The sequence below is a fragment of the Salvelinus namaycush genome, chromosome 14, assembly GCF_016432855.1.
Source record: "Salvelinus namaycush isolate Seneca chromosome 14, SaNama_1.0, whole genome shotgun sequence".
Taxonomy (NCBI): domain Eukaryota; kingdom Metazoa; phylum Chordata; class Actinopteri; order Salmoniformes; family Salmonidae; genus Salvelinus; species Salvelinus namaycush.
In genome coordinates, this window is record NC_052320.1 from 2,716,535 (window position 1) to 2,742,121 (window position 25,587).

General features: G+C 42.6%; 1 protein-coding gene across 1 annotated transcript; it reads right to left on the reverse strand.

Annotated features, from left to right (window-relative positions):
• Positions 1–50: 50 nt before the first annotated feature.
• Positions 51–24,844, reverse strand: LOC120059038 (ER membrane protein complex subunit 1-like). The gene is made up of 22 exons (XM_039007804.1): positions 24,695–24,844; positions 24,072–24,199; positions 23,871–23,936; positions 23,599–23,692; positions 23,317–23,445; positions 22,944–23,070; positions 16,593–16,748; positions 16,265–16,438; positions 15,944–16,015; positions 15,678–15,776; positions 14,581–14,677; positions 13,332–13,448; positions 12,006–12,205; positions 7,131–7,280; positions 6,705–6,866; positions 6,391–6,510; positions 6,003–6,140; positions 5,583–5,756; positions 3,001–3,211; positions 2,188–2,272; positions 1,911–2,040; positions 51–1,194 (listed from the first exon to the last, which is right to left on the reverse strand). Exons 1-22 carry the CDS (start codon positions 24,820–24,822, stop codon positions 1,015–1,017), a joined length of 2,937 nt encoding a protein of 978 aa, XP_038863732.1. The 5' UTR covers positions 24,823–24,844; the 3' UTR covers positions 51–1,014.
• Positions 24,845–25,587: the final 743 nt, after the last annotated feature.

Genomic DNA, 25,587 nt, shown 5'->3' on the forward strand with positions numbered 1-25,587 from the left:
AAGATCATTAGTAGGCATACTATGTAAACCGCTGAAAATGGAAAACAGACTTTCATAAATAGTAATAATCATTTTATTGAGGGTATTGGCGTTTTGGTGAAAATGTGTTGCACAAGCAGAGTTGTTCAGTCACCCCAATAGGAAAAATGATTACTCTGGAGTGGCATAATAATCAAAAGTTTTTAAGACATAAATATACTGTACATAAACTATAATTTACACAAAACCCATGGGGGGGGAAATATTAGTTAAAGATAAATCATGTGAACACAAAACTTCCAGTGCATCAAAGAAAGACCAACAGTGCTAGCCTCAGAGGCAGTCGATCCCAAAGACAAACACTTCAGTACACGCCACAGTTCCTTCTAACAAAAATGAATAACAAAACCATCTTGACCAACATAAAAAAATGTAAAAAAAGATCTATGGAAACCATTTAAAACCCAATTAAAACAACAGTAAATCAGCAAAATCTCTTGACTCATTTCTACCACATTTAGTCATCTTAAAATTAGGCCTAATCTTTAGGCTATTTACTAATCATTCACAGCTAAACAATGTTTCAGAGCTTCAGTATAAAGAACACTTGCTCTGAGATGCACCAAGTGACCACGGACTGCTCTTCGTTTGTGGTGAAAGAACAATATAATTTCATATAGTGTGATCATGAAAAGCACTTTACATTCCGCTATCCTTTAAGGAAGATTGTAAAGGATGTATCAGTCGTTTAGTTAATTACTTGTTATTAGCAATGACATAACTACCCTTAAAAGGCTGCCTCAATGTAAAGTGTTACAAAATAAATTATACACACACACAAAAAAAAAGACAGGAAAATCGAAATGAACTTCTTCCTTGAAAAAGAAAGACGACAAACCCCCCCATCAATTGACACATTGGGGTGATTTTAAGCCGATATTGTCAAACGGGCTTCGGTTCGTCCACCTCCATCGTCCGGGTTCATCCACGCAGCAATGGGGAGGTCAGAATTGAAAAAGGTTTAAGTTGACTCTTTTACCGCCAGGCCCGGTTGAGCAGTTTGACCTGTGCCAGACGTTTACTAATCATGGTGGCGAAGAACAGCGCGAACAGAACACTGCTGATCAGGACGTAGTCATAGTCATCTTTTAGCACGTCGAACTGCTTGGAGGGGTACACTCTGGTTTGGTAGATGTCAAGACCGTACGCAACCACCTGCGTAACAAAAAAACATATACATTTTCATGTTAAATATTCAGTATTTTGATCTACATTATAGTTGTATCTTCATATAATCTCAATTTGATCTGTATTGTCAGTGTACCGTCAAATCAAATCAAATCAAATGTATTTATATAGCCCTTCTTACATCAGCTGATATCTGTCTTGGAAATGCAGCAGGAAGTTGACAACAGTGTAATAAACCAGTGGTTCCAAAACTATTTTTTGTTTGTTTTTTTATATTTTTTACTCAGGCCCCCCTTGACATCATTGGGGAACATCCCGCGCCAAACCTTAAGAACTTTAAAACAAAATCAAATGGCTTAAAAAAAAACCTTGCTAGCTGACAGTAGTCAATCTGGACATTTCTGACAAGTTATAAATAGCTCTCTAAGGTCTGCAATGACTGACATGATACGTGTTCAATCGAGTACAGTCTTAATTGAATTAACAGAGATAGAATGCAATATGTAATTTTTGTTAAATAGTTTGGAGTATGGCCTCATCTTCGAGGAATGCTCCCCGGAGCTAGATGCTGATGACGGATAGCCCTTTGCTGGGCAGCTGGCATCGAAAACCCCCTTGTGCATTCTACTATTAAAACTTTCAAAAGTAAGTTGAAAGCCCAACTGAGTTCCTTAAAAAAATTAAAATTCTATGCCTAGCACGCCCAACAGTTTGGGAACCACTGTAATGGACCATAGACTCACCAGACATGTGGACTCCAGGCCAGAGGGGGCAGTGTAGATTCCTTTCACTCTCGCTACGGTCTGATTGTAGTTGATGAACCACTCTGTGCGGATGGGCATCTCTGGGGCATAGGGTATAAGGTTCTCCTCACTGGAAATAAATGATAAAAGAAATTACTTTCATGTAGTGACAAGGAACCAATATTCCTCTCTAAAAGGTTAGATAGCGTCCCTGTTTCAGTTCATTTTCTTCCATTTGGTGCCAAATGAACATGGGGTACGTGTTGTTGGTACTAACCGGCTGTGTTCAGTGACAACCTCTGGTCTCCGTGGATCCAGGAACATCTTGGGGAGAGACAAGATGGCTCCTGATGGTAGCCCCACTGAGAAAGAAATATCCAGAGAAAAAAATTGAGTTACGATACAGATAGATATGGTGCTGAAAGACCCACTCCTCCCTCCATCCATCCATCCACCCCTCCATCCAACCATCCACCCACCCACCCCTCCATCCAATCTCCCGCCCACCCACTCCTCCCTCCATCCATCCTCCCACCCGTCCATCCATCCATTCTCCCACCCACCCGTCCATCCATCCTCCCACCCCTCCATCCATCCATTCTCCCACCCACCCACCCGTCCATCCATCCTCCCACCCCTCCATCCAATCTCCCGCCCACCCACTCCTCCCTCCATCCATCCTCCCACCCGTCCATCCATCCATTCTCCCACCCACCCGTCCATCCATCCTCCCACTCCTCCATCCATCCATTCTCCTACCCATCCATCCATCCATTCTCCCACCCACCCACCCGTCCATCCATCCTCCCACCCACCCGTCCATCCAGTCTCCTACACACCCCTCCATCCACCCCTCCATCCATTCTCCCACCCACCCACCCGTCCATCCATCCATCCTCCCAACCGTCCATCCATCCTCCCACCCACCCGTCCATCCATTCTCCTACACACCCCTCCACCCATCCACCCCTCCATCCAACCATCCATCCACCCATCCAACCATCCATCCACCCCTCCAACCATCCATCCACCCCTCCATCCATCCATCCACCCCTCCATCCATCCATCCACCCCTCCCTCCCATACTGACCCAGGAGATGTCTGGAGGTGATGCCCTTCTCAGTGAGCGTAGCCTCCATGGTGGTGATGGGAGAGGGGAAGATGTAGGTTTGCTGTAGGACCTGGGGCAGGTGGGGTCTGTCCAGACTACTGAACACTGTGCTGTTATACAGCTCTGTCCCTTCAAACAGCTCCAGCACACTGAACTCATTACGCCTGGACTTGGTGTTCCAGTACTCATACTGTGGAGAGGGAGAGGGAGAAAATTGTGAGGGTTACGCAGTAGCTGAAAGGCAGCAGTTCATTAACCTTTTTCTCACCACAGAAATCATCTTTGGAACATTTGTGACCATAACTACTACTATTACTGCTGCAACTACTGCTACTGGTGCTACAACTACTACTGCTACTACTACTACTACTGTTGCTACTACTACTACTGTTGCTACAACTACTACTACTGTTGCTACTACTACTACGGTTGTTGCTACTACTACTACTACTACGGTTGCTACTACTACTACTACTGTTGCTACTTCTACTACTACTACTGTTGCTACTACTACTACTACTACTACTGTTGCTACTACTACTGTTGGTACTACTACCACCACCACTGTTGCTACTACTACCACCACCACTGTTGCTACTACTACCACCACCACTGTTGCTACTACTACCACCACCACTGTTGCTACTACTACCACCACCACTGTTGCTACTACTACCACCACCACTGTTGCTACTACTACCACCACCACTGTTGCTACTACTACCACCACCACTGCTACTACTACTACCACCACCACTGCTACTACTACTACCACCACCACTGCTGCTACTACTACCACCACCACTGTTGCTACTACTACCACCACCACTGTTGCTACTACTACCACCACCACTGTTGCTACTACTACCACCACCACTGTTGCTACTACTACCACCACCACTGTTGCTACTACTACCACCACCACTGTTGCTACTACTACCACCACCACTGTTGCTACTACTACCACCACCACTGTTGCTACTACTACCACCACCACTGCTACTACTACTACCACCACCACTGCTACTACTACTACCACCACCACTGCTGCTACTACTACCACCACCACTGTTGCTACTACTACCACCACCACTGTTGCTACTACTACCACCACCACTGTTGCTACTACTACCACCACCACTGTTGCTACTACTACCACCACCACTGTTGCTACTACTACCACCACCACTGTTGCTACTACTACCACCACCACTGTTGCTACTACTACCACTACTACTGTTGCTACTACTACCACCACCAATGTTGCTACTACTACCACCACCACTGTTGCTACTACCACCACCACTGTTGCTACTACTACCACCACCACTGTTGCTACTACTACCACCACCACTGCTGCTACTACTACCACCACCACTGCTGCTGCTACTACTACTACCACCACCACCACTTCTACTACTACTACCACCACCACTGCTACTACTACCACCACCACCACCACTGCTACTACTACCACCACCACTGCTACTACTACTACCACCACTGCTACTACTACTACCACCACCACTGTTGCTACTACTACCACCACCACTGTTGCTACTACTACCACCACCACTGTTGCTACTACTACCACCACCACTGCTGCTGCTACTACTACCACCACCACCACCACTGCTACTACTACTACCACCACCACTGTTGCTACTACTACCACCACCACCACTGTTGCTACTACTACCACCACCACTGTTGCTACTACTACCACCACCACTGTTGCTACTACTACCACCACCACTGTTGCTACTACTACCACCACCACTGTTGCTACTACTACCACCACTGTTGCTACTACTACCACCACTGTTGCTACTACTACCACCACTGTTGCTACTACTACTACCACCACCACTGCTGCTACTACTACCACCACCACTGTTGCTACTACTACCACCACCACTGTTGCTACTACTACCACCACCACTGTTGCTACTACTACCACCACTGTTGCTACTACTACCACCACTGTTGCTACTACTACTACTACCACCACTGTTGCTACTACTACTACCACCACCAATGTTGCTACTACTACCACCACCAATGTTGCTACTACTACCACCACCACTGTTGCTACTACCACCACCACCACTGTTGCTACTACTACCACCACCACTGTTGCTACTACTACCACCACCACTGTTGCTACTACCACCACCACCACTGTTGCTACTACTACCACCACCACTGTTGCTACTACTACTACTACTACTACTACTACTGCTACTACTACCACTACTACCACCACTGTTGCTACTACTGTTGCTGCTGCTACTACTACTGTTGCTGCTACTACTACTACTACTACTACTACTGCTGCTGCTACTACTACCACCACTGTTGCTGCTGCTACTACTGTTGCTGCTGCTACTACTACTGTTGCTGCTACTACTACTACTACTACTACTACTGCTGCTACTACTACTACTACTACTGTTGCTGCTACTACTACTAATACTGCTGCTACTACTACTGCTGCTACTACTACTGCTGCTACTACTACTACTGCTACTACTACTACTGCTGCTACTACTACTACTCACCACCACCCAGTTCTCAGAATGGACAAAGTGGACGGGCCCCCTGGCCTTCCTCTGGACAGCTTCATGGATGATGCGTCCGGTCACACCATCGATCAAGAACATGCCCACGAAGGCACGCTCAGGGTGGGCGTCTGTACTCTCTGTCACCACTGCCAGCAGGTTAGGGTTCAGGTACTGTAGTAAAAAGGAAAGAGACTGTTATTCAGGTCTGCACACAATATTACTACTTTATTAATTCTAAAACGTTTGTATTTTGCCCTTGTCCCTCGTGAAGTATTAAAAGTTAAACTTTTGTTGCCAGTTTTAAACTTTTAATTTAAAAACTAGTCCAGGACTGGATCTGGGAAACCATCCCTTAATCTGTAATTGTTGAGTGTGGACCCTGTAGTTTACTAGTACGTTGAGCTGTCATTACACTACCTTGTAGAGAACACTACGGTCTCCCATCACTCTGCCCTGAGAGTGGACATGCTCGTTGGGTCTCTTCCCATTGACCGCTACTATCTTCTGGACCTCTGTAGGTAGGACCACCTCCCAGATCCGCTCTGTGGACAGGTCCTGGATGAACACACACACACACACACACACACACACACACACACACACACACACACACACACACACACACACACACACACACACACACACACACACACACACATTTAATGTCACAAACACACACAATGAATGTCTCAAACACACAATGAATGTCACATTCACGCAGACACACACAAACTAATGTTCCATGCTCGCACACACAAACAAGCAAGCACACACAAACACACACAAATACACAGTGTTAAGTCACCTTGCGCAGCCTGAATCCAGACAGGTTTCCCTGATCTGAGCGGATCAGGTAGAAGAAGATCGAGGAGGACATCTCCTGGAGCTGCTGCAGGACGTTTTTAGTGGAGGGGAAGGCTGTCACCTGGAGGGAGGACAATCAATAAAATACAGAATAATTAGCGCACAGTAATCAGCTGTGAGGTTCAGTCAACAAGAACAGGTACATTAGAAAACATTGGTGCAAATCTCTCCCACAATGCAGCAGAATGTTTTATTTTCCACTGACGTTTCAGCCCCCCCCCCCCAAGACCTTAAATCAGACAGCCCTAGACTTACCTTGTATTGGTCATCGACCAGCAGCAGGACCTTGGCGTAATCCTGGTCTATAACCGGTAGTAGTAGTGACTGGAGGATGGGGCGGGGCAGGACCGGCAGGGCGATGTGACTCTTCCTGCCAAAGATGGGGTTGAACACATGCAGGGAGGCCAGGCCAGTGTCCTGGGGGGAGGTAGTACATTTTCTTTTAACTAGAGACATTTCACCCAACATTACATCAAGTCGTAAAAGGGGCAGCCCTGCATAGCTATGTAAACACTTAGGACCTAAATCCTACTGAGATGCTTTAACAATGTATTTCTCATGTTCAAGATCAAATAACTAAGTTAATTTGCAATATGTAATAAATAATTGATAATCATTTATAAAATAACACCCACAGAATGGTGTTGTAAGGACTAGTTCGCAACACGGTGTTGTTCCTACCTTATCCTTGATGAGCAGAGTGCATTGTGGAGGATGGGGGAAGTGAGCGGTGGTCCTCTGGACTATCAGTTTGAAAACTGCGTTGGGCTGGACATTCTCCAGGTAGTGCTTCCACAGAATAGAGCCCGACTTGCTGTCGATGCCAAAGAGCTGGAACCAAACAGAGATAAAAAAAGATGAAATCCTTCAGCTAAATAGAGAGGCCTATAAAGTACGACTCAAGACTATTGGCTGAGATGAACGTGCTGTGAAACCACCAAAACATTCCAATAGTTTACTTATCGATTGCACACAAAAAAAACACAAGACATTCAGAGCATATGGAGCTTGTGTTACTACGACGACTGAAGTGACAACATCCAGCATAGTGATAAGCAAGTAATCCAGTACTCCAACGGACGTCAAAGCTCAATCAAAATGTTTTCTAATACCGTAAAACTATCCTGAACAAAAATATAAAAACACAACATGGAACAATTTCTAAAGATTTTACTGAGTTACAGTTCATTGAAGGAAATCAGTCAATTAAAATAAATTCATTAGGTCCTAATCTATGGATTTCACACGACTGGGAATATCAATAGCAACAACAAAAAGGTAGGGGCGTGGATCAGAACACCAGTCAGTATCTGGTGTGACCACCATTTGCCTCATGCAGCGCAAACACATCTCTTTCACATAGAGTTGATCAGGCTGTTGATTGTGGCCTGTGGAATGTTGTCCCCACTCCTCTTCAATGGCTGTACGAAGTTGCTGTAGTACACGTCGATCCAGAGCATCCCAAACATGCTCAATGGGTGACATGTCTGGTGAGTATGCAGACAATGTATCCAGGAATTGTTTACAGATCCGTGTGACATGGGGCTGTGCATCATCATGCTGAAACATGAGGTAATGGCAGCGGATAAATGGCACGACAATGGGCCTCAGGATCTCGTCACGGTATCTTTGTGCGTTCAAATTGCCATCGATAAAATGCAATTGTGTTCGTTGTCCGTAGCTTATGCCTGCCCATTCCATAATCCTGCCACCACCATGGGGCACTCTGTTCACAACTCGCCCACACGCCATACACGTGGGTCTGCGGCTGTTTGACCGGTTGGACGTACTGACAAATTCTCTAAAACAACTGAGGCGGCTTTTCTGGCAAAATTTGAGAGAAATACGCTTTTGTGCGTATGGAACATTTCGGAGATCTTTTATTTCAGCACTTTACAAGTTGCGTTTATATTTTACTTCAGTGTATTTGGTGGAATGTGCTTTGTGGCTGCCGGAATGGGCAAGTAAAATGTTGTCTTGATGACTACGTTAATTTGCTTTGACTCAAGTGTTCCATTTGTACATTTGGATTTGCAGGGCACAACAACAACAACAAAAAACAGATGAGCTTTGTAATGTTTCCAAAACAATAAATGTGTACAGTGCATTGGGAAAGTATTCAGATCCCTTCACTTGTTCCACATTTTGTTACATTACAGCCTTATTCTAAAATGGATTCAATTGCTTTCCCCCCCCATCAATCTACAGACAATGACAAAGTAATAACAGATTAATAGACATTTTTGCAAATGTATGAAAAAACATTTTAAACTGAAATATAACATTTACATAAGTATTCAGACCCTTAGTACTTTGTTGAAGCACCTTTGGCAGCGATTACAGCCTCAAATCTTCTTGGGTATGACGCTACAAGCTTGGCACACCTGTATCTGGGGAGTTTCTCCAATTCTTCTCCGCAGATTCTTCTCTGCTCTGTCAGGTTGGTTGGGGAGCGTTGATGCACAGCTATTTTCAGGTCTCTCCAGAGATGTTTGATCGGGTTCAAGTCCAGGCTATGGCTGGGTCACTCAAGGACATTGAGACTTGAAGTCACTTCTACATTGTCTTGGCTGTGTGATTAGGGTTGTTGTCCTGTTGGAAGGAGAACCTTCGCCCCAGTCTGAGCCCTTCCGCTGAAAAACATCCCCACAGCATGATGCTGCCACCACCATGCTTCACCGTAGGGATGGTGCCAGGTTTCCTCCGAACATGACGCTTGGCATTCAGGCCACAGAGTTCAATCTTGGTTACATCAGACCAAAGAACCTTGTTTCTCATGATCTGAGAGTCTTTAGGTGCCTTTTGGCAAACTCCAAGCAGGCTGTCATGTGCCTTTAACTAAGGAGCCGCTTCTGTCTGGCCACTTTACCATAAAGGCCTGATTGGTGGAGTGCTGCAGAGATGGTTGTCCTTCTGGAAGGTTCTCCCATCTCCACAGAGGACCTCTGGAGCTGTCAGAGTGGCCAAGGCCCTTCTCCCCCGCTTGCACAGTTTGGCCGGGTGGCCAGCTCTAGGAAGAGTCTTGGTGGTTCCAAACTTCATCCATTTAAGAATGATGGAAGCCACTGTGTTCTTGGGGACCTTCATTGCTGCAGAAATGTTTTGGTACCCTTCCCCAGATCTGTGCGTTGACACAATACTGTCTCGGATCTCTACGGACAATTCGTTCGACCTCATGGCCTGGTTTTGCAAAGCTGTCATCAAGGCAAAGGTTGGTTACTTTGAAGAATCTCAAATATAAAATATATTTTGATTTGTTTAACACTTTTCTTGGTTACTACATGATTCCATATGTGTTATTTCATAGTTTTGATGTCTTCACTACTATTCTACAATGTAGAAAATAGTAAAAAAAAAAAAAAGAAGAAAAAAAAACTTGAATGAGTAGGTGTGTCCCAACTTTTGACCGGTACTGTATATATAACCAGTTGATATTTCAGATTGTGTTACACGATATAACATAAAGAGTGGATCTTACAGTTTCCATTATTTTTTAAAATTTGTTTTATTGACTGAATATATATGGGGCAATTTAGATAAATGCACACACATTTTTCCAGTGTGGGTCTTGAGTTCTAAAAATGTATTTTGTTTTTCATTTGAGTACTCAAGTACAAAAAAAAATAATAATACATACATACAGTTGAAGTCGGAAATTGACATACCCCTTTAGCCAAATACATTTTAACTCAGTTTTTCACAATTTCTGTCTTAGGTCAGTTAGGATCACCACTTTGTTTTAAGAATGTGAAATGTCAGAATAATTGTAGAGAGAATAATTTATTTCAGCTTTTTTTTTTTTTATCACATTCCCAGTCGGTCAGAAGTTTACATACACTCAATTAGTATTTGGTAGCATTGCCTTTAAATTGTTTAACTTGGGTCAAACGTTTTGGGTAGCCTTCCACAAGCTTCCCACAATAAGTTGGGTGAATTTTGTCCCATTCCTCCTGACAGAGCTGGTGTAACTGAGTCAGGTTTATAGGCCTCCTTGCTTGCACACACTTTTTCAGTTCTACCCACAAATGTTCTATTAGGACTGAGGTCAGGGCTTTGTGATGGCCACTCCAATACCTTGACTTCGTTGTCCTTAAGCCATTTTGCCACAACTTTGGAAGTATGCTTGGGGTCATTGTCCATTTGGAAGACCCATTTGCGACCAAGCTTTAACTTCCTGACTGATGTCTTGAGATGTTGCTTCAATATATCCACATCATTTTCCTGCCTCATGATGCCATCTATCTTGTGAAGTACACCAGTCCCTCCTGCAGCAATGCACCCCCACAACATGATGCTGCCACCCCGTGCTTCACGGTTGGGATGGTGTTCTTCTGCTTGCAAGCCTCCCCTTTTTCCTCCAAACATAACGATGGTCATTATGGCCAAACAGTTCTATTTTTGTTTCATCAGACCAGAGGACATTTCTCCAAAAAGTACGATCTTTGTCCCCATGTGCAGTTACAAACCGTAGTCTGGCTTTTTTATGGTGGTTTTGGAGCAGTGGCTTCTTCCTTGCTGAGCGGCCTTTCAGGTTATGTCGATATAGGACTCGTTTTACTGTGGATATAGATACTTTTGTACCTGTTTCCTCCAGCATCTTCACAATGTCCTTTTCTGTTGTTCTGGGATTGATTTGCACTTTTCGCACCAAAGTACGATCATCTCCAGGAGACAGAACACATCTCCTTCCTGAGCGGTATGACAGCTGCGTGGTCCCATGGTGTTTATACTTGCGTACTATTGTTTGTACAGATGAATGTGGTACCTTCAGGCATTTGGAAATTTCTCCCAAGGATGAACCAGACTTGTGAAGGTATACAATGTTTTTTCTGATGTCTTGGCTGATTTCTTTTGATTTTCCCATGATGTCAAGCAAAGAGACACTGAGTTTGAAGATTGACCTTGAAATACATCCACAGGTACACCTCCAATTGACTCAAATGATGTCAATTAGCCTATCAGAAGCTTCTAAAGCCATGACATCATTTTCTGGAATTTTCAAAGCTGTTTAAAGGCACAGTCAACTTAGTGTATGTAAACTTCTGACCCACTGGAATTGTGATACAGTGAATTATAAGTGAAATAATCTGCCTGTAAACAATTGTTGGAAAAATTACTTGTGTCATGCACAAAGTAGATATCCTAACCGACTTGCCAAAACTATAGTTTGTTAACAAGAAATTTGTGGAGTGGTTGAAAAACGAGTTTTAATGACTCCAACCTAAGTGTATGTAAACTTCCGACTTCAACTGTACATATACAGACACTGCGTGCTTTCAAAAAGTCTAAACATTTATGAGCCTCATCAGGACTATAGTAAAGTGCTACCAATGTTGGTGCGGAGGTCGACAGACAGTAGATCCCATCACTACCAATGTTGGTGCGGAGGTCGACAGACAATAGATCCCATCTAGCCCAATGTTGGTGCTGAGGTCGACAGGCAGTAGATCCCGTCTAGCAGCTGAACTAGTTTCTTATTTTCTTCTATACATGTTTTTAACCAGGTAGTTTCTCACCTTCTGCCATCTACACACACACACACTCTCTCCGGCTCACCTTCCCCGAGGCCGTGACCATAACCATCATCTTCTGCAGGTTGAACTCATCCCTGGACAACGTTTCTATGGTGACCTCGTTCTTAACCTGGCTGCGGGGTTTACGGGCTTCGTAGAACAGCTTCCACAGGTGTGCCAGCCACGCCTGCAGCAGAGTCACCTGGGATGACAGACGCTTCAGGACCATGGGGAACAACCCGTCTGAGGGGGAGGGAGACAGACACATGTTGGTATCTACAGTTCCAGTCACATCTTATTTCTTTAGATTCAAATCCATTATTGTTAGGGAGTGATGTGTTTCACGACAGCAGGCTGCATGCTTTCTACAGGGACACTAAAATACTCCAATGATGAGCACAAACTACAACGAAACACAAAATGACAAATTACAAGAAACAACAAAGCATGAAACTTTATCAGAGCAATTTGCTACTGATCTTACAAAATACAACACCTTCAACACAGGACCACACCTTCAACACAGGACCACACCTTCAACACAGGACCACACCTTCAACACAGGACCACACCTTCAACACAGGACCACACCTTCAACACAGGACCACACCTTCAACACAGGACCACACCTTCAACACAGGACCACACCTTCAACACAGGACCACACCTTCAACACAGGACCACACCTTCAACACAGGACCACACCTTCAACACAGGACCACACCTTCAACACAGGACCACACCTTCAACACAGGACCACACTTTCAACACAGGACCACACCTTCAACACAGGACCACACCTTCAACACAGGACCACACCTTCAACACAGGACCACACCTTCAACACAGGACCACACCTTCAACACAGGACCACACCTTCAACACAGGACCACACCTTCAACAGAGGACCACACCTTCAACAGAGGACCACACCTTCAACACAGGACCACACCTTCAACACAGGACCACAGAAAGGACGGAAAGCTCATAGCGTTACCTTGAATGGCTGGATCCAAGCGTAGCAATGAGAAAACCAAAGAGACAGAGCGAGACATGAAGCCAACGGCAGATAACGATACGTTCAGGAGTATTAACTTAAGACATGGTTAAGTAACATAAAGAGATAAAACACATTCAAAAAGGAAATACTCAGAAGTTAAAAAAAAACATTTTTTTTAACATTTTTTTTAAAATAAATGTTAAACTTGAATACATAGATTTGAAGGGAATGACTAGGCATTGACAGTATTGTTTTCGGGACAACTCCTTTTTTTGTGTCATCCTCATTATTTTATTTATGCACGGTTGTCTTTGCTATGCATGTTTTTAAAATGATAAAATGAATCATGTTAGCCAGGATGTTCTTTACCAGCTTTCTTGCCAAACTCCCCCTCCAGCTCCGCCTGGGTCCCAGTGAGTGGCAGGTCAACCATCTCCATGGTTACAACATCAGCTAGGGCCTCCTCTCTGGTCCATACCACACGTCCTGGAATCACAGGTGTTGGTTAGAAGCCTCGTCTAGTGTGTGTGGTCCAGCATTACTGTGTTCCAGTGTGTGTGTACACATTCCAGTGTGTGTGTGTGTGTTTGTGTGTGTGTGAACATTCCAGTGTGTGTGTGTGTGTGTGTGTGTACATTCCAGTGTGTGTGTTTGTGTGTGTGTGTACGTTCCAGTGTATGTGAACGTTCCAGTGTGTGTGCGTGTGTGTGAACGTTCCAGTGTGTGTGCCTGTGTGTGAACGTTCCAGTGTGTGTGTGTGTGTGTGTATGTTCCAGTATGTGTGTGTGTGTGTGTATGTTCCAATGTGTGTGTGTGTGTGTGTACATTCCAGTGTGTGTGTGTGTGTGTGTGTGTGTGTGTGTGTGTGTGTGTGTGTGTATGAACGTTCCAGTGTGTGTGTGTGTGTGTGTGTGTGTGTGTGTGTGTGTATGAACGTTCCAGTGTGTGTGTTGTCGTGAAAAATTGCAAGATTATGTTATAATGCTTGTATTACATTATAATAGTTGTTTTATTCGACAGAATAGAGTATTCTGTTAACTATTGTGTGTGTGTTCCACTGAGGATGGGCCTCTATGAGATAGCACTGACAGAGGAGATTTACCATGTCTTTGGGTGATAAAACCTAAAGAGCATTCCAGAGAACATGAGGTAATGGTTCTGTACTATGAAGTACCAGGAACGAGATTAGAACCTTGTCTTAAGGCCCAAACTGAGCGATAATTTAGAGCGAATGTTATCTGGCTAAGGGATACCCCTTTCTCAATTATGAAGTCCCTTTGTGAAGAGTTCCTAAGATCTGTGGTTCGTCATGTAGGTTGAGAGGGGTGTATCTTGGCTATAAAAGATCTTTGTAATTTTCTGTAGTCACTCCCAATCGTTCATTTGAAATGGTGCATCATTGAAAGTCAAATTGCTATTGCAAAGCTCTTATTATTAAAGATGTAGTTTAAGTATAACTCTGACTGGTGTGTGAAGTTTGTAACTCTCCTCATTTGGTAAAGCAGAAATAAGCCACCACAGTGTGCGTGTGTGTGTGTGTGTGTGTGTGTGTGTGTGTGTGTGTGTGTGTGTGTGTGTGTGTGTGTGTGTGTGTGTGTGTGTGTGTGTGTGTGTGTACCTGGCTGCTGTATAAAGGTGAGAGCATGGTCCTGTGTCTGCACTAGGACCCTGTAGCCCACAGAGTCGTCCTTCTTCAGGAAGGCATGGACATACAGCTGGGGAGGGAAGACACTGTTACGGACCTCATTTAACACCCGACTTCCTGAACAAAAAAGAACACAGTCTTTAAGCACACCCATCTGACTGATTGATTTCCCTCCAGCACCTCTACACAGGTATATTCCAACAGGTGATGCGTTGGCTCGGTGGGGCTCATGCCAGACTACTCTATACCAGGGACTTTGTCAACGTTGAAGAGGGTCGGGGCCACAAAAAAAATCTGTACACCCCCCCTCCCCCCCGTCTTGACAGCGGAGAGACATTTTGTACGTTTTAGAGTTCATTTTTGTGCAATTCTACTCATTTTACCATGCGGCAGAGAGAAATATTGGCATGTTTTTAATATGATATCTGAGCGAGACTGACTAACAAAATCAATGAGGGCCCCCTGGCTGGTAATTCAACCATGATAACAAGTTTAGATAGCTGTCCGCTAAACTAAATTGGCAACCCCCCCCCAAAACATGCTGATAATATCAGGTTAATTGGCCAAATTGACTGACATAAGAGAAAAACTGCTGATGCACAACGCCATGTTGAAATAGCACCTTGTGTATTCCAACTACTATTCTACCTAGCAACAGTAAGTTGAGACTCCGACTGAATAAATTGATCAGAGGGCCTTCAAAAAAGGTGGGCCGTGGGTCGCATGGCCGCCATTTGCCCATCCCAGCTCTATAATCAATACCAGGGATGGGCAATTGGCAGCCCCCCTTTTTGGAAGCCCGTGGATAAATTCTCAAACACCCCCAAAACATAAACAACTAAGATTAACAACTAAAATCTCCGCTGTCAAGAGGGGTAGCCGCTAAAATGTTTTGCTTGCAAGTTGGGAATACGGATGTGGGTACACAGACCGAGCCACTGCGGCCCCCCCATGACGAGTTCAGATTTTTTGTTGTCCCCCCACCCTCATCAAAGTTTCCAATCCCTACTCTATATTCCCCATGATAGTTCTCATCATACATACAGACACACATCTGTAGCGACTCTCACCTTGTGTGGTTTCCCACCGTTAAGATCCAAGGGGAAGATGACAGTTGTATCCAACAGCCTACGACCAGAATCAGCGCTGAACAGATTGATAGCACAAGCCTGGAGTCGGAACAGAAAGGAAGCGTAAAAAATAAATACAAATAGGTTACCTACTTCAGTATAACTAACTACACACTATATGACCCCATGCATGATGTGACACTTAGATTTGAGGTCATTCTGAGACATCTTTAAAAAAAAAAGAAGTTTTTTTTTTGACGACTCACGGTTTCGTTTTTGGGAGTCATGACGGCAGCAACAGTCTTCTCCCCCGTGGTGGCAAATGAGACCAAGAACGCCTAGAGACATGGACATTCTCCAGTCAGTTAGTCAGTCAGTCACAGAACTCCTTCAGCTTCCATTGATCTCCCAACTAACAACAATTTGAGGTAAAATCTTGTTCAGGTTTAAATGGTAAATAATATAATAATAATATATGCCACTTAGCAGAATCACTATCCAGAGAGATGTGTAGTACAGGAAACAAATAAGTGGCAATAAATTGGGATAAATTAAGTTTATTAAATGACTGAATGGTGATTCTGTACCGGCTGGAAGTCTCTGAGTGGGGCGATGGTGTATCCATCAGCATTGAGCTGCAGCAGGACGTGATGGTCTGGTCCGAGCTGGAGAAAGAACTCTGAGAGGGGGGAGCGGGCCGGGTGGGGCTGGCTGGACACCAGGACGGGCTGGAAGCTTGGCGACACCTCCAGATCCAGAGACTAGGGGGGGGGGGGGTTGTTTGGTAGATGTTTTAAATCGATGGCTACAATATATAGCCTGTTACACACCAACATGTCCACCTAACTGAGACGATGAAGACTGAAGACTTTCTTTACACTTCAGAGCTTCAAGTCACGGTTGAGCAGGAGTTACCTGTAGTAGGATCTGGTTGAACTGTGGCGTCTCCTCAGCCTGTATCGGGAGGGTGTAGAGGGCGAGAGTGGCGGGGTCCACACACATCAGCATCCCTTGACCAACCACCACACAGCTGGACTCAACACTGGACAGCCATGGAGCTTCAACTGACCTCTGACGACCAGAACAGACATCACAACCAACAGGGTTAAAGATATGACGTGTGTATCGTAGAATTAGTTATGACGTGTGTATCGTAGAATTAAACAGAACACTCCATTATATTGTATCGTACAATTAAACAGAACACTCCATTATATTATATTGTAGAATTAAACAGAACACTCCATTATATTGTATCGTACAATTAAACAGAACACTCCATTATATTATATTGTAGAATTAAACAGAACACTCCATTATAATGTATTGTAGAATTAAACAGAACACTCCATTATAATGTATTGTAGAATTAAACAGAACACTCCATTATATTGTATCGTACAATTAAAAACAGAACACCACATTATATTGTAGAATTAAACAGAACACTCCATTATATTGTAGAATTAAACAGAACACTCCATTATATTATATTGTATAATTAAACAGAACACTCCATTATATTGTAGAATTAAACAGAACACTCCATTATATTGTAGAATTAAACAGAACACTCCATTATATTGTAGAATTAAACAGAACACTCCATTATATTGTATAATTAAACAGAACACTCCATTATATTGTATAATTAAACAGAACACTCCATTATATTGTACTGTAGAATTAAACAGAACACTCCATTATATTGTATTGTAGAATTAAAACAGAACACTCCATTATATTATATTGTACAATTAAAAAGAACACTCCATTTTATTGTAGAATTAAACAGAACACTCCATTATATTGTAGAATTAAACAGAACACTCCATTATATTGTAGAATTAAACAGAACACTCCATTATATTGTATTGTAGAATTAAAAAGAACACTCCATTATATTATATTGTAGAATTAAACAGAACACTCCATTATATTGTAGAATTAAACAGAACACTCCATTATATTGTAGAATTAAACAGAACACTCCATTATATTGTACTGTAGAATTAAACAGAACACTACATTATATTGTATTGTAGAATTAAACAGAACACTCCATTATATTATATTGTATAATTAAACAGAACACTCCATTATATTGTATTGTAGAATTAAACAGAACACTCCATTATATTATATTGTATAATTAAACAGAACACTCCATTATATTGTACTGTAGAATTAAACAGAACACTCCATTATATTGTAGAATTAAACAGAACACTCCATTATATTATATTGTAGAATTAAACAGAACACTCCATTATATTATATTGTAGAATTAAACAGAACACTCCATTATATTATATTGTAGAATTAAACAGAACACTCCATTATATTATATTGTAGAATTAAACAGAACACTCCATTATATTGTACTGTAGAATTAAACAGAACACTCCATTATATTGTATAATTAAACAGAACACTCAATTATATTGTAGAATTAAACAGAACACTCCATTATATTGTATTGTAGAATTAAACAGAACACTCCATTATATTATATTGTATAATTAAACAGAACACTCCATTATATTGTAGAATTAAACAGAACACTCCATTATATTGTAGAATTAAACAGAACACTCCATTATATTGTAGAATTAAACAGAACACTCCATTATATTGTATTGTAGAATTAAACAGAACACTCCATTATATTGTAGAATTAAAACAGAACACTCCATTATATTGTAGAATTAAACAGAACACTCCATTATATTGTATTGTAGAATTAAACAGAACACTCCATTATATTGTAGAATTAAAACAGAACACTCCATTATATTATATTGTAGAATTAAACAGAACACTCCATTATATTGTATCGTACAATTAAACAGAACACCCCATTATATTGTAGAATTAAACAGAACACTCCATTATATTGTAGAATTAAACAGAACACTCCATTATATTATATTGTAGAATTAAACAGAACACTCCATTATATTGTAGAATTAAACAGAACACTCCATTATATTGTACTGTAGAATCAAACAAAGCACTCCATTATATTGTACTGTAGAATCAAACAAAGCACTGCATTATATTGTACTGTAGAATTAAAACAGAACACTCCATTATATTGTATTGTAGAATTAAACAGAACACTCCATTATATTGTATTGTAGAATTAAACAGAACACTCCATTATATTGTAGAATTAAACAGAACACTCCATTATATTGTATTGTAGAATTAAACAGAACACTCCATTATATTATATTGTAGAATTAAACAGAACACTCCATTATATTGTACTGTAGAATCAAACAGAACACTCCATTATATTGTAGAATTAAACAGAACACTCCATTATATTGTACTGTAGAATCAAACAGAACACTCGATTATATTGTATTGTTTGTGTAGTGTCACAAGGTGAAAGACATCATTTATGATTGTTAATTATGTATTTAATAGTTAAATGCATAGAATTTGCCAAATGTAATTTCTTTGTTTTGTGTTTGGTTCACACTAGAGTTTAATGTTGGGGAACCGGGTTACAGAGATTTACCAACCAAACCCACTCCATTTTCCCGGGATAAATAATTGCAAGAAACCGGTAAACTATAATAATTTACTTATTTATATGAAGAGCGTGATGTGAAAAACATTCCCAGACCATTATTCTTCCTCCACCAAACTTTACAGTTGGCACTATGCATTGGGGCAGGTAGCGTTCTCCTGGCATCCCCAAACCCAGATTCGTCCGTCGCACTGCCAGATGGTGAAGCGCGATTCATCACTCCAGAGAACGCATTTCCACTGCTCCAGAGTCCAATGGTGGCGAGCTTTACACCGATCCAGCCGACGCTTGGCAGTGGTGAATCATGGTGATTTTAGGCTTGTGTGCTGCTGCTCAGCCATGGAAACCCATTTCATGAAGCTCCCAACAAACAGTTCTTGTGCTGGTGTTTCTTCCAGAGGCAGTTTGGAACTCGGTAGTGAGTGCTACGCACTTCAGCAGTCCCGTTCTGTGAGCTTTGTGGTCTACCACTTCGCGACTGAGCCGTTGTTGCTCCTGGACTTTTCCATTTCACAACAACAGCACTTACAGTTGACCAAGGCAGCTCTAGCAGGGCCGAAATTTGACAAACTGACTTGTTGGAAAGGTGGCATTCAGTAAGGCTAATCTACTGCCAATGTTTGTCTATGGAGATTGCATGGCAGTGTGCTCGATTTTATACATCTGTCAGCAATGGATACAGCTGAAATAGCCAAATCCACTGTGGCAGATGAATCAGAATTAGTTGGGTAACATAGATAAATAAGATGTTTTATTTATATAATATGCTTATGTGAGATACTTGTCATTAGAATGTATCCTTTTGGATTAGTGTTGGCAGTTGCACTTTCCCCTCAGCTAGGGCTCAGTCACTTGGGGCCCAGAGAGGGGAGAGGCCAGGCTTGTCTTTCACATGTCCCTGGTGCTATGCAGAATATCAGAAAGGGGACAGAATGGAACATTGTCTTCATATGTGAATGTGTCTTTACCTATTCTTAAACCATGTGAAGGGATGGCGTGATTAATGGGGAACCAATTACTTGTCTCCACAATGTCTGTGTGCCAGTCACTCCCTCCTTTTCCCATTGGGGGGAGGTGTATGGCAGTGTCTGGAAACATTGTAGGTCCTCTCTGATCTTACACTTATCCTGGGATAGTGTATGACCTAGAGGCTCACTCCCCTCAGTGAGCTTGTCCAGGAGTGGAGTCAAGAAGGGGTTTACTTGAGATGGGAGTATCTAGAGTTGACAATTGAGTTATGCCTTGGATGAGGTAATGTTTTTGTACTAGGAACGAGTACCAGGAACGAGATTAGAACCTCGTTTTAGAGACCAAACTGAGCGACAATTTAGAGCGAATGCTATCTGGCTACGGGATACTCCTTTCTCAAGTAAAAGTCCCTTTGTGAAGAGTTCCTAAGATCTGTGGTTCGTCATGTAAGTTGAGAGGGGTGTATCTTGGCTATAAAAGATCTTTGCATTTTTCTGTAGTCACTCTCAACGGTTCATTATAGATCGTCAACTGTTGAAAGTCAAAGGCTAAAGCTTAAAGCTAATTAAAGATGTAGCTTAAGTATAACTCTGACTGGTGTGTAGTTTGTAAATCTCATTTGGTAATACTGGAAAATGCCACCACACCACTAATTTGAAGGGGTGTCCACATACTTTTGATTATATAGTGTATTAAACCTTAGTGCACATACTTAAAAAAATAAAAAAATAATTCACCTTTATTTAACCAGGTAGGCAAGTTGAGAACAAGTTCTCATTTACAATTGCGACCTGGCCAAGATAAAGCAAAGCAGTTCGACACATACAACAACACAGAGTTACACATGGAGTAAAACAAACATACAGTCAATAATACAGTAGAAAAATAAGTCTATATACAATGTGAGCAAATGAGGTGAGATAAGGGAGGTAAAGGCAAAAAAGGCCATGGTGGAAAAGTAAATATAGCAAGTAAAACACTGGAATGGTAGATTTGCAGTGGAAGAATGTGCAAAGTAAAGATAGAAATAATGGGGTGCAAAGTAGCAAAATAAATAAATAAATAAATACAGTAGGGGGAGAGGTAGTTGTTTGGGCTAAATTATAAATGGGCTATGTACAGGTGCAGTAATCTGTGAACTGCTCTGACAGCTGGTGCTTAAAGCTAGTGAGGGAGATAAGTGTTTCCAGTTTCAGAGATTTTTGTAGTTCATTCCAGTCATAGGCAGCAGAGAACTGGAAGGAGAGGCAGCCAAAGGAAGAATTGGTTTTGGGGGTGACCAGAGAGATATACCTGCTGGAGCGCGTGCTACAGGTGGGTGCTGCTATGGTGACCAGCGAGCTGAGATAAGGGGGGACTTTACCTAGCAGGGTCTTGTAGATGACCTGGAGCCAGTGGGTTTGGCGACGAGTATGAAGCGAGGGCCAGCCAACGAGAGCGTACAGGTCCAGTGGTGGGTAGTACATGGGGCTTTGGTGACAAAACGGATGGCACTGTGATAGACTGCATCCAATTTATTGAGTAGGGTATTGGAGGCTATTTTGTACATGACATCGCCGAAGTCGAGGATCGGTAGGATGGTCAGTTTTACAAGGGTATGTTTGGCAGCATGAGTGAAGGATGCTTTGTTGCGAAATAGGAAGGAGAGTTTTAAAATTGATCATCAAAATGAAGAGAAACAATAAATACTAATTTATTATCTTTCTCAAGGTTTGTGTGTGTTATATATAATTACAATAATCTGAGACTCTTCATTTCCCCCCCCCCCAAAAAAAAGTTCCCACTGCTCTATGGTGTAGAGACCGTACAGAGGACAGACAAGACACACACACTAGAGTTGCTGATGTGAAAAACACCATTTAAAATTATTTCAATAATTCAGAAGCAGCCCCCAGTCTAGAGTAGTCAGACAAAACGAGTATCGAAACAGACATGTGTAACTGTTATGATACGATTCGAGTCATTTTTGTTGTTATCTGTGATCGGGGAAATACATTTTTTGGGGGGGGGTGCCAGCGCATCATTCAATCAAATGTGAGGCATTAAGTGGTCTAAATAACTCAACTGGCTAGTTTGCTTGACTGTAGAGAAAAGAGCGGGGCTGTACGTTGATCCTGATGCTCTGATTGGATAGAGAAAAGCTGACACACACACACACAGCCCTGACCCCAGACACACACACACACAGCCCTGACCCCAGACACACACACACACACACACAGCCCTGACCCCAGACACACACACACACAGCCCTGACCCCAAACACACACACACACAGCCCTGACCCCAGACACACACACACACAGCCCTGACCCCAGACACACACAGCCCTGACACACACACACACAGCCCTGACACACACACACACAGCCCTGACACACACACACACACACACACACACACAGAGAGCCCTGACCCCAGACACATACACACAGCCCTGATCCCAGACACACACACACACACACAGCCCTGACACACACACACACACACACACACACACAGCCCTGACACACACACAGCCCTGACCCCAGACACACCACACACACACACACACACAGAGCCCTGACCCCAGACACATACACACAGCCCTGATCCCAGACACACACACACACAGCCCTGATCCCAAACACACACAGCCCTGACCCCAGACACACACAGCCCTGACCCCAGACAACCTCAGCTGTGACAGATATGGAGTTATACTTCTATATACCATGACATTTGATGAGATGTCACAGAGTTCTAGACCAAGTTACCTGCTTGATGATCTCTCCATCCTCTAGGCTGTAGGCTATGATAGTGAGGTGAGAGTTAGGAACCACCCCCAACACGTAGACCTCCTCTTCTCCCCCAGAGTACACCGCCTGGTACTGGACTGCATCACTGTGGGCAACAAAAAAAATACTTCATAGTTTAGCACCAAAATGCCGAAGACCTGGATTCAAAAAGAGCATTTTAAATCTTTCAGATACTTTGTACATTTGTTTGTTTGAGCCTTTCTGGAGCACCAGATGGGCTTGCACTTTTGGGACCGTTTTTATTGTTTCCATTGCATCAGCTACAGTATCTGAAAGAAAACAGATACTGTTCGGACCCAGGTATGAGTACCAGTGTCCTACTGTACCCTACCCGTCAGGCAGGTTTTCCACCCATTTCTGGTGTCCATTGGAGAGGTAGTGGAGAGAGATTACAGCTTTCTTAAGCACCGCCACATGCTTTACTGTGTCCTGTATGGCCACAAAACAAGCAGCCTGGAAGCTGAAATAGAGAGAGCCATTATGAGCAGTTAGTCATCTGGCAAAATATCTAAAATCGTTGTTCGATTCTATTGAGTGTCTCTCAGCTACAAAACTGCACTTAAATGGTGAACGGGTCATCTGCACAGGAACACACAGGGACAACCACACGCACCTGCCAGTATCCAGCATGGCCTCCCAGTTCAGCCCGCCCATGTTTGTGTCCCAGGAACGGAGCAAACGACCATCTCCAACCACCATCAGAGCATCTAGAGAAGACGTAAAAGAAGAGCCATTCAAATATCCACTGTCAAAGATTAAGGCAGAATCTTAAAATTAACATAGGCAAAAATAAAGCCAATATAATTGACTCTGTACAACACAGTTATGTTGACTAAGCCAAGTAACTAGGCAGTCTACAATGAACTTAAAAAAGGTTAGTGTCACCTTGTCCATGCAGCAGAAGTATATCTATGGTTCCCTCTGGTCCCACCTTGTCAACATGTCTCCAAACTGTGAAGTAGGAATAGAAAATAATTAACTCTATGGAAGATATTCAACAACAATTATTTATTTTTGTTACAGATTTCAGACTAAAACAGAAAAGCTAGAAACATATTTTGTATTGTAATATGAATGACAAAATACTCAGATCTCCAGTCCTGGAGTTGAAAGAGGCAAAGATATTCTTGTCGGTGGCGAGAAACAGCATTTTAGATGACTGCGAATGCGAGTCAAAGTGGGCAAAGAGTGTCTTCCCCACATACTGCTGTCTCCTGGAAATAGGACAGAGAATATTTCACAGTCGAGACTAGCAGCCCACAGAGAAATCCTAGTCTTCTGTTGAAATATAGCTAGATATTTTTGACTTTAGCTAATCAATCACCAATGTACATTTGTTTTCTTCATTACTGCTGCGTTTTGAGACTCAGTATCATATCTGTGGCAAAGACACCTGTCTCAAGGAACAGATGGGACATGGGTCTTCTTCCCGCATGGATCCTTGACCCCCAGTAAAGAAGAGGAAGCGATCCAATACGATATTTACATTCGTGAGTGATTGGCTATATATTCCAACAAGCGACTGTCAATACAGGTGCAGACATGAAAATAATACCTATTGACTGAACCCGATCCCCAGAGGCTTACTTACTGTCTTTTCGCCATGATCTATCATATTGGACGCTGTCAATGGTTAGCACATAGCACTAGCTTACGTTAGCTAGCTGCATAGCGGACTCAACTGGCATTCTCAATGAACAGATACATACCAATCAAATTTGCCAACTTGATCTTCGAAGACAGCTTCACTCATGACAAATAAAGAAAAGAAGATTACAAATAGAGACGTTGGTTTAGACATTTTAGCAGATGGCTTCATAGAAAGATAACGACCCATGTACTAATCCCTTCCGGGTCGATGTTCTTCTTTCGTTTTGATTGGCGGTTTGTAAACTAACACATAAGGTGTATTACCGCCACCTACCGAGCTGGAGTGTGACACATACACACACACACACACACACACACACACACACACACACACACACACACACACACACACACACACACACACACACACACACACACACACACACACACAGGTGCTAAAACACACAGAGACACACACAGACACACAAACACACACACAAACAGATGCCGAGAAAGAAGGAATTGTAAATCTCCATTCATGCTCTCACTTCCACAAACCCTGACTGCCATCTGTGAGCCTGTAGGACCACAAAGATAAACTGTAGGACCACAACCATAGACTGTATAAACACAACCATAAACTGTATAAACACAAGCATAGACTGTACAAACACAACCATAAACTGTACAAACACAACCATAGACTGTAGAAACACAACCGTGACTGTAGAAACACAACCGTGACTGTAGAAACACAACCGTGACTGTAGAAACACAACCATAGACTGTAGAAACACAACCATAGACTGTAGAAACACAACCATAAACTGTAGAAACACAAGCATAGACTGTATAAACACAACCATAAACTGTAGAAACACAACCGTAGACTGTAGAAACACAACCATAAACTGTAGAAACACAAGCATAGACTGTATAAACACAACCATAGACTGTAGAAACACAACCGTAGACTGTAGAAACACAAGCATAGACTGTATAAACACAACCA

What these genes read in the sequence shown, in the direction of transcription:
- LOC120059038 (XM_039007804.1), bottom strand. Translation starts at nt 24,822, where the DNA reads ATGGGTCGTTATCTTTCTATGAAGCCATCTGCTAAAATGTCTAAACCA. An exon ending in CACCTTTATACAGCAGCCAG is followed by an intron (nt 13,449 to 14,580) that starts GTACACACACAC and finishes CTGTGATTCCAG; the next exon opens with GACGTGTGGTATGGACCAGA. An exon ending in GCCTGGAGTCCACATGTCTG is followed by an intron (nt 1,195 to 1,910) that starts GTGAGTCTATGG and finishes TTTGTTACGCAG; the next exon opens with GTGGTTGCGTACGGTCTTGA.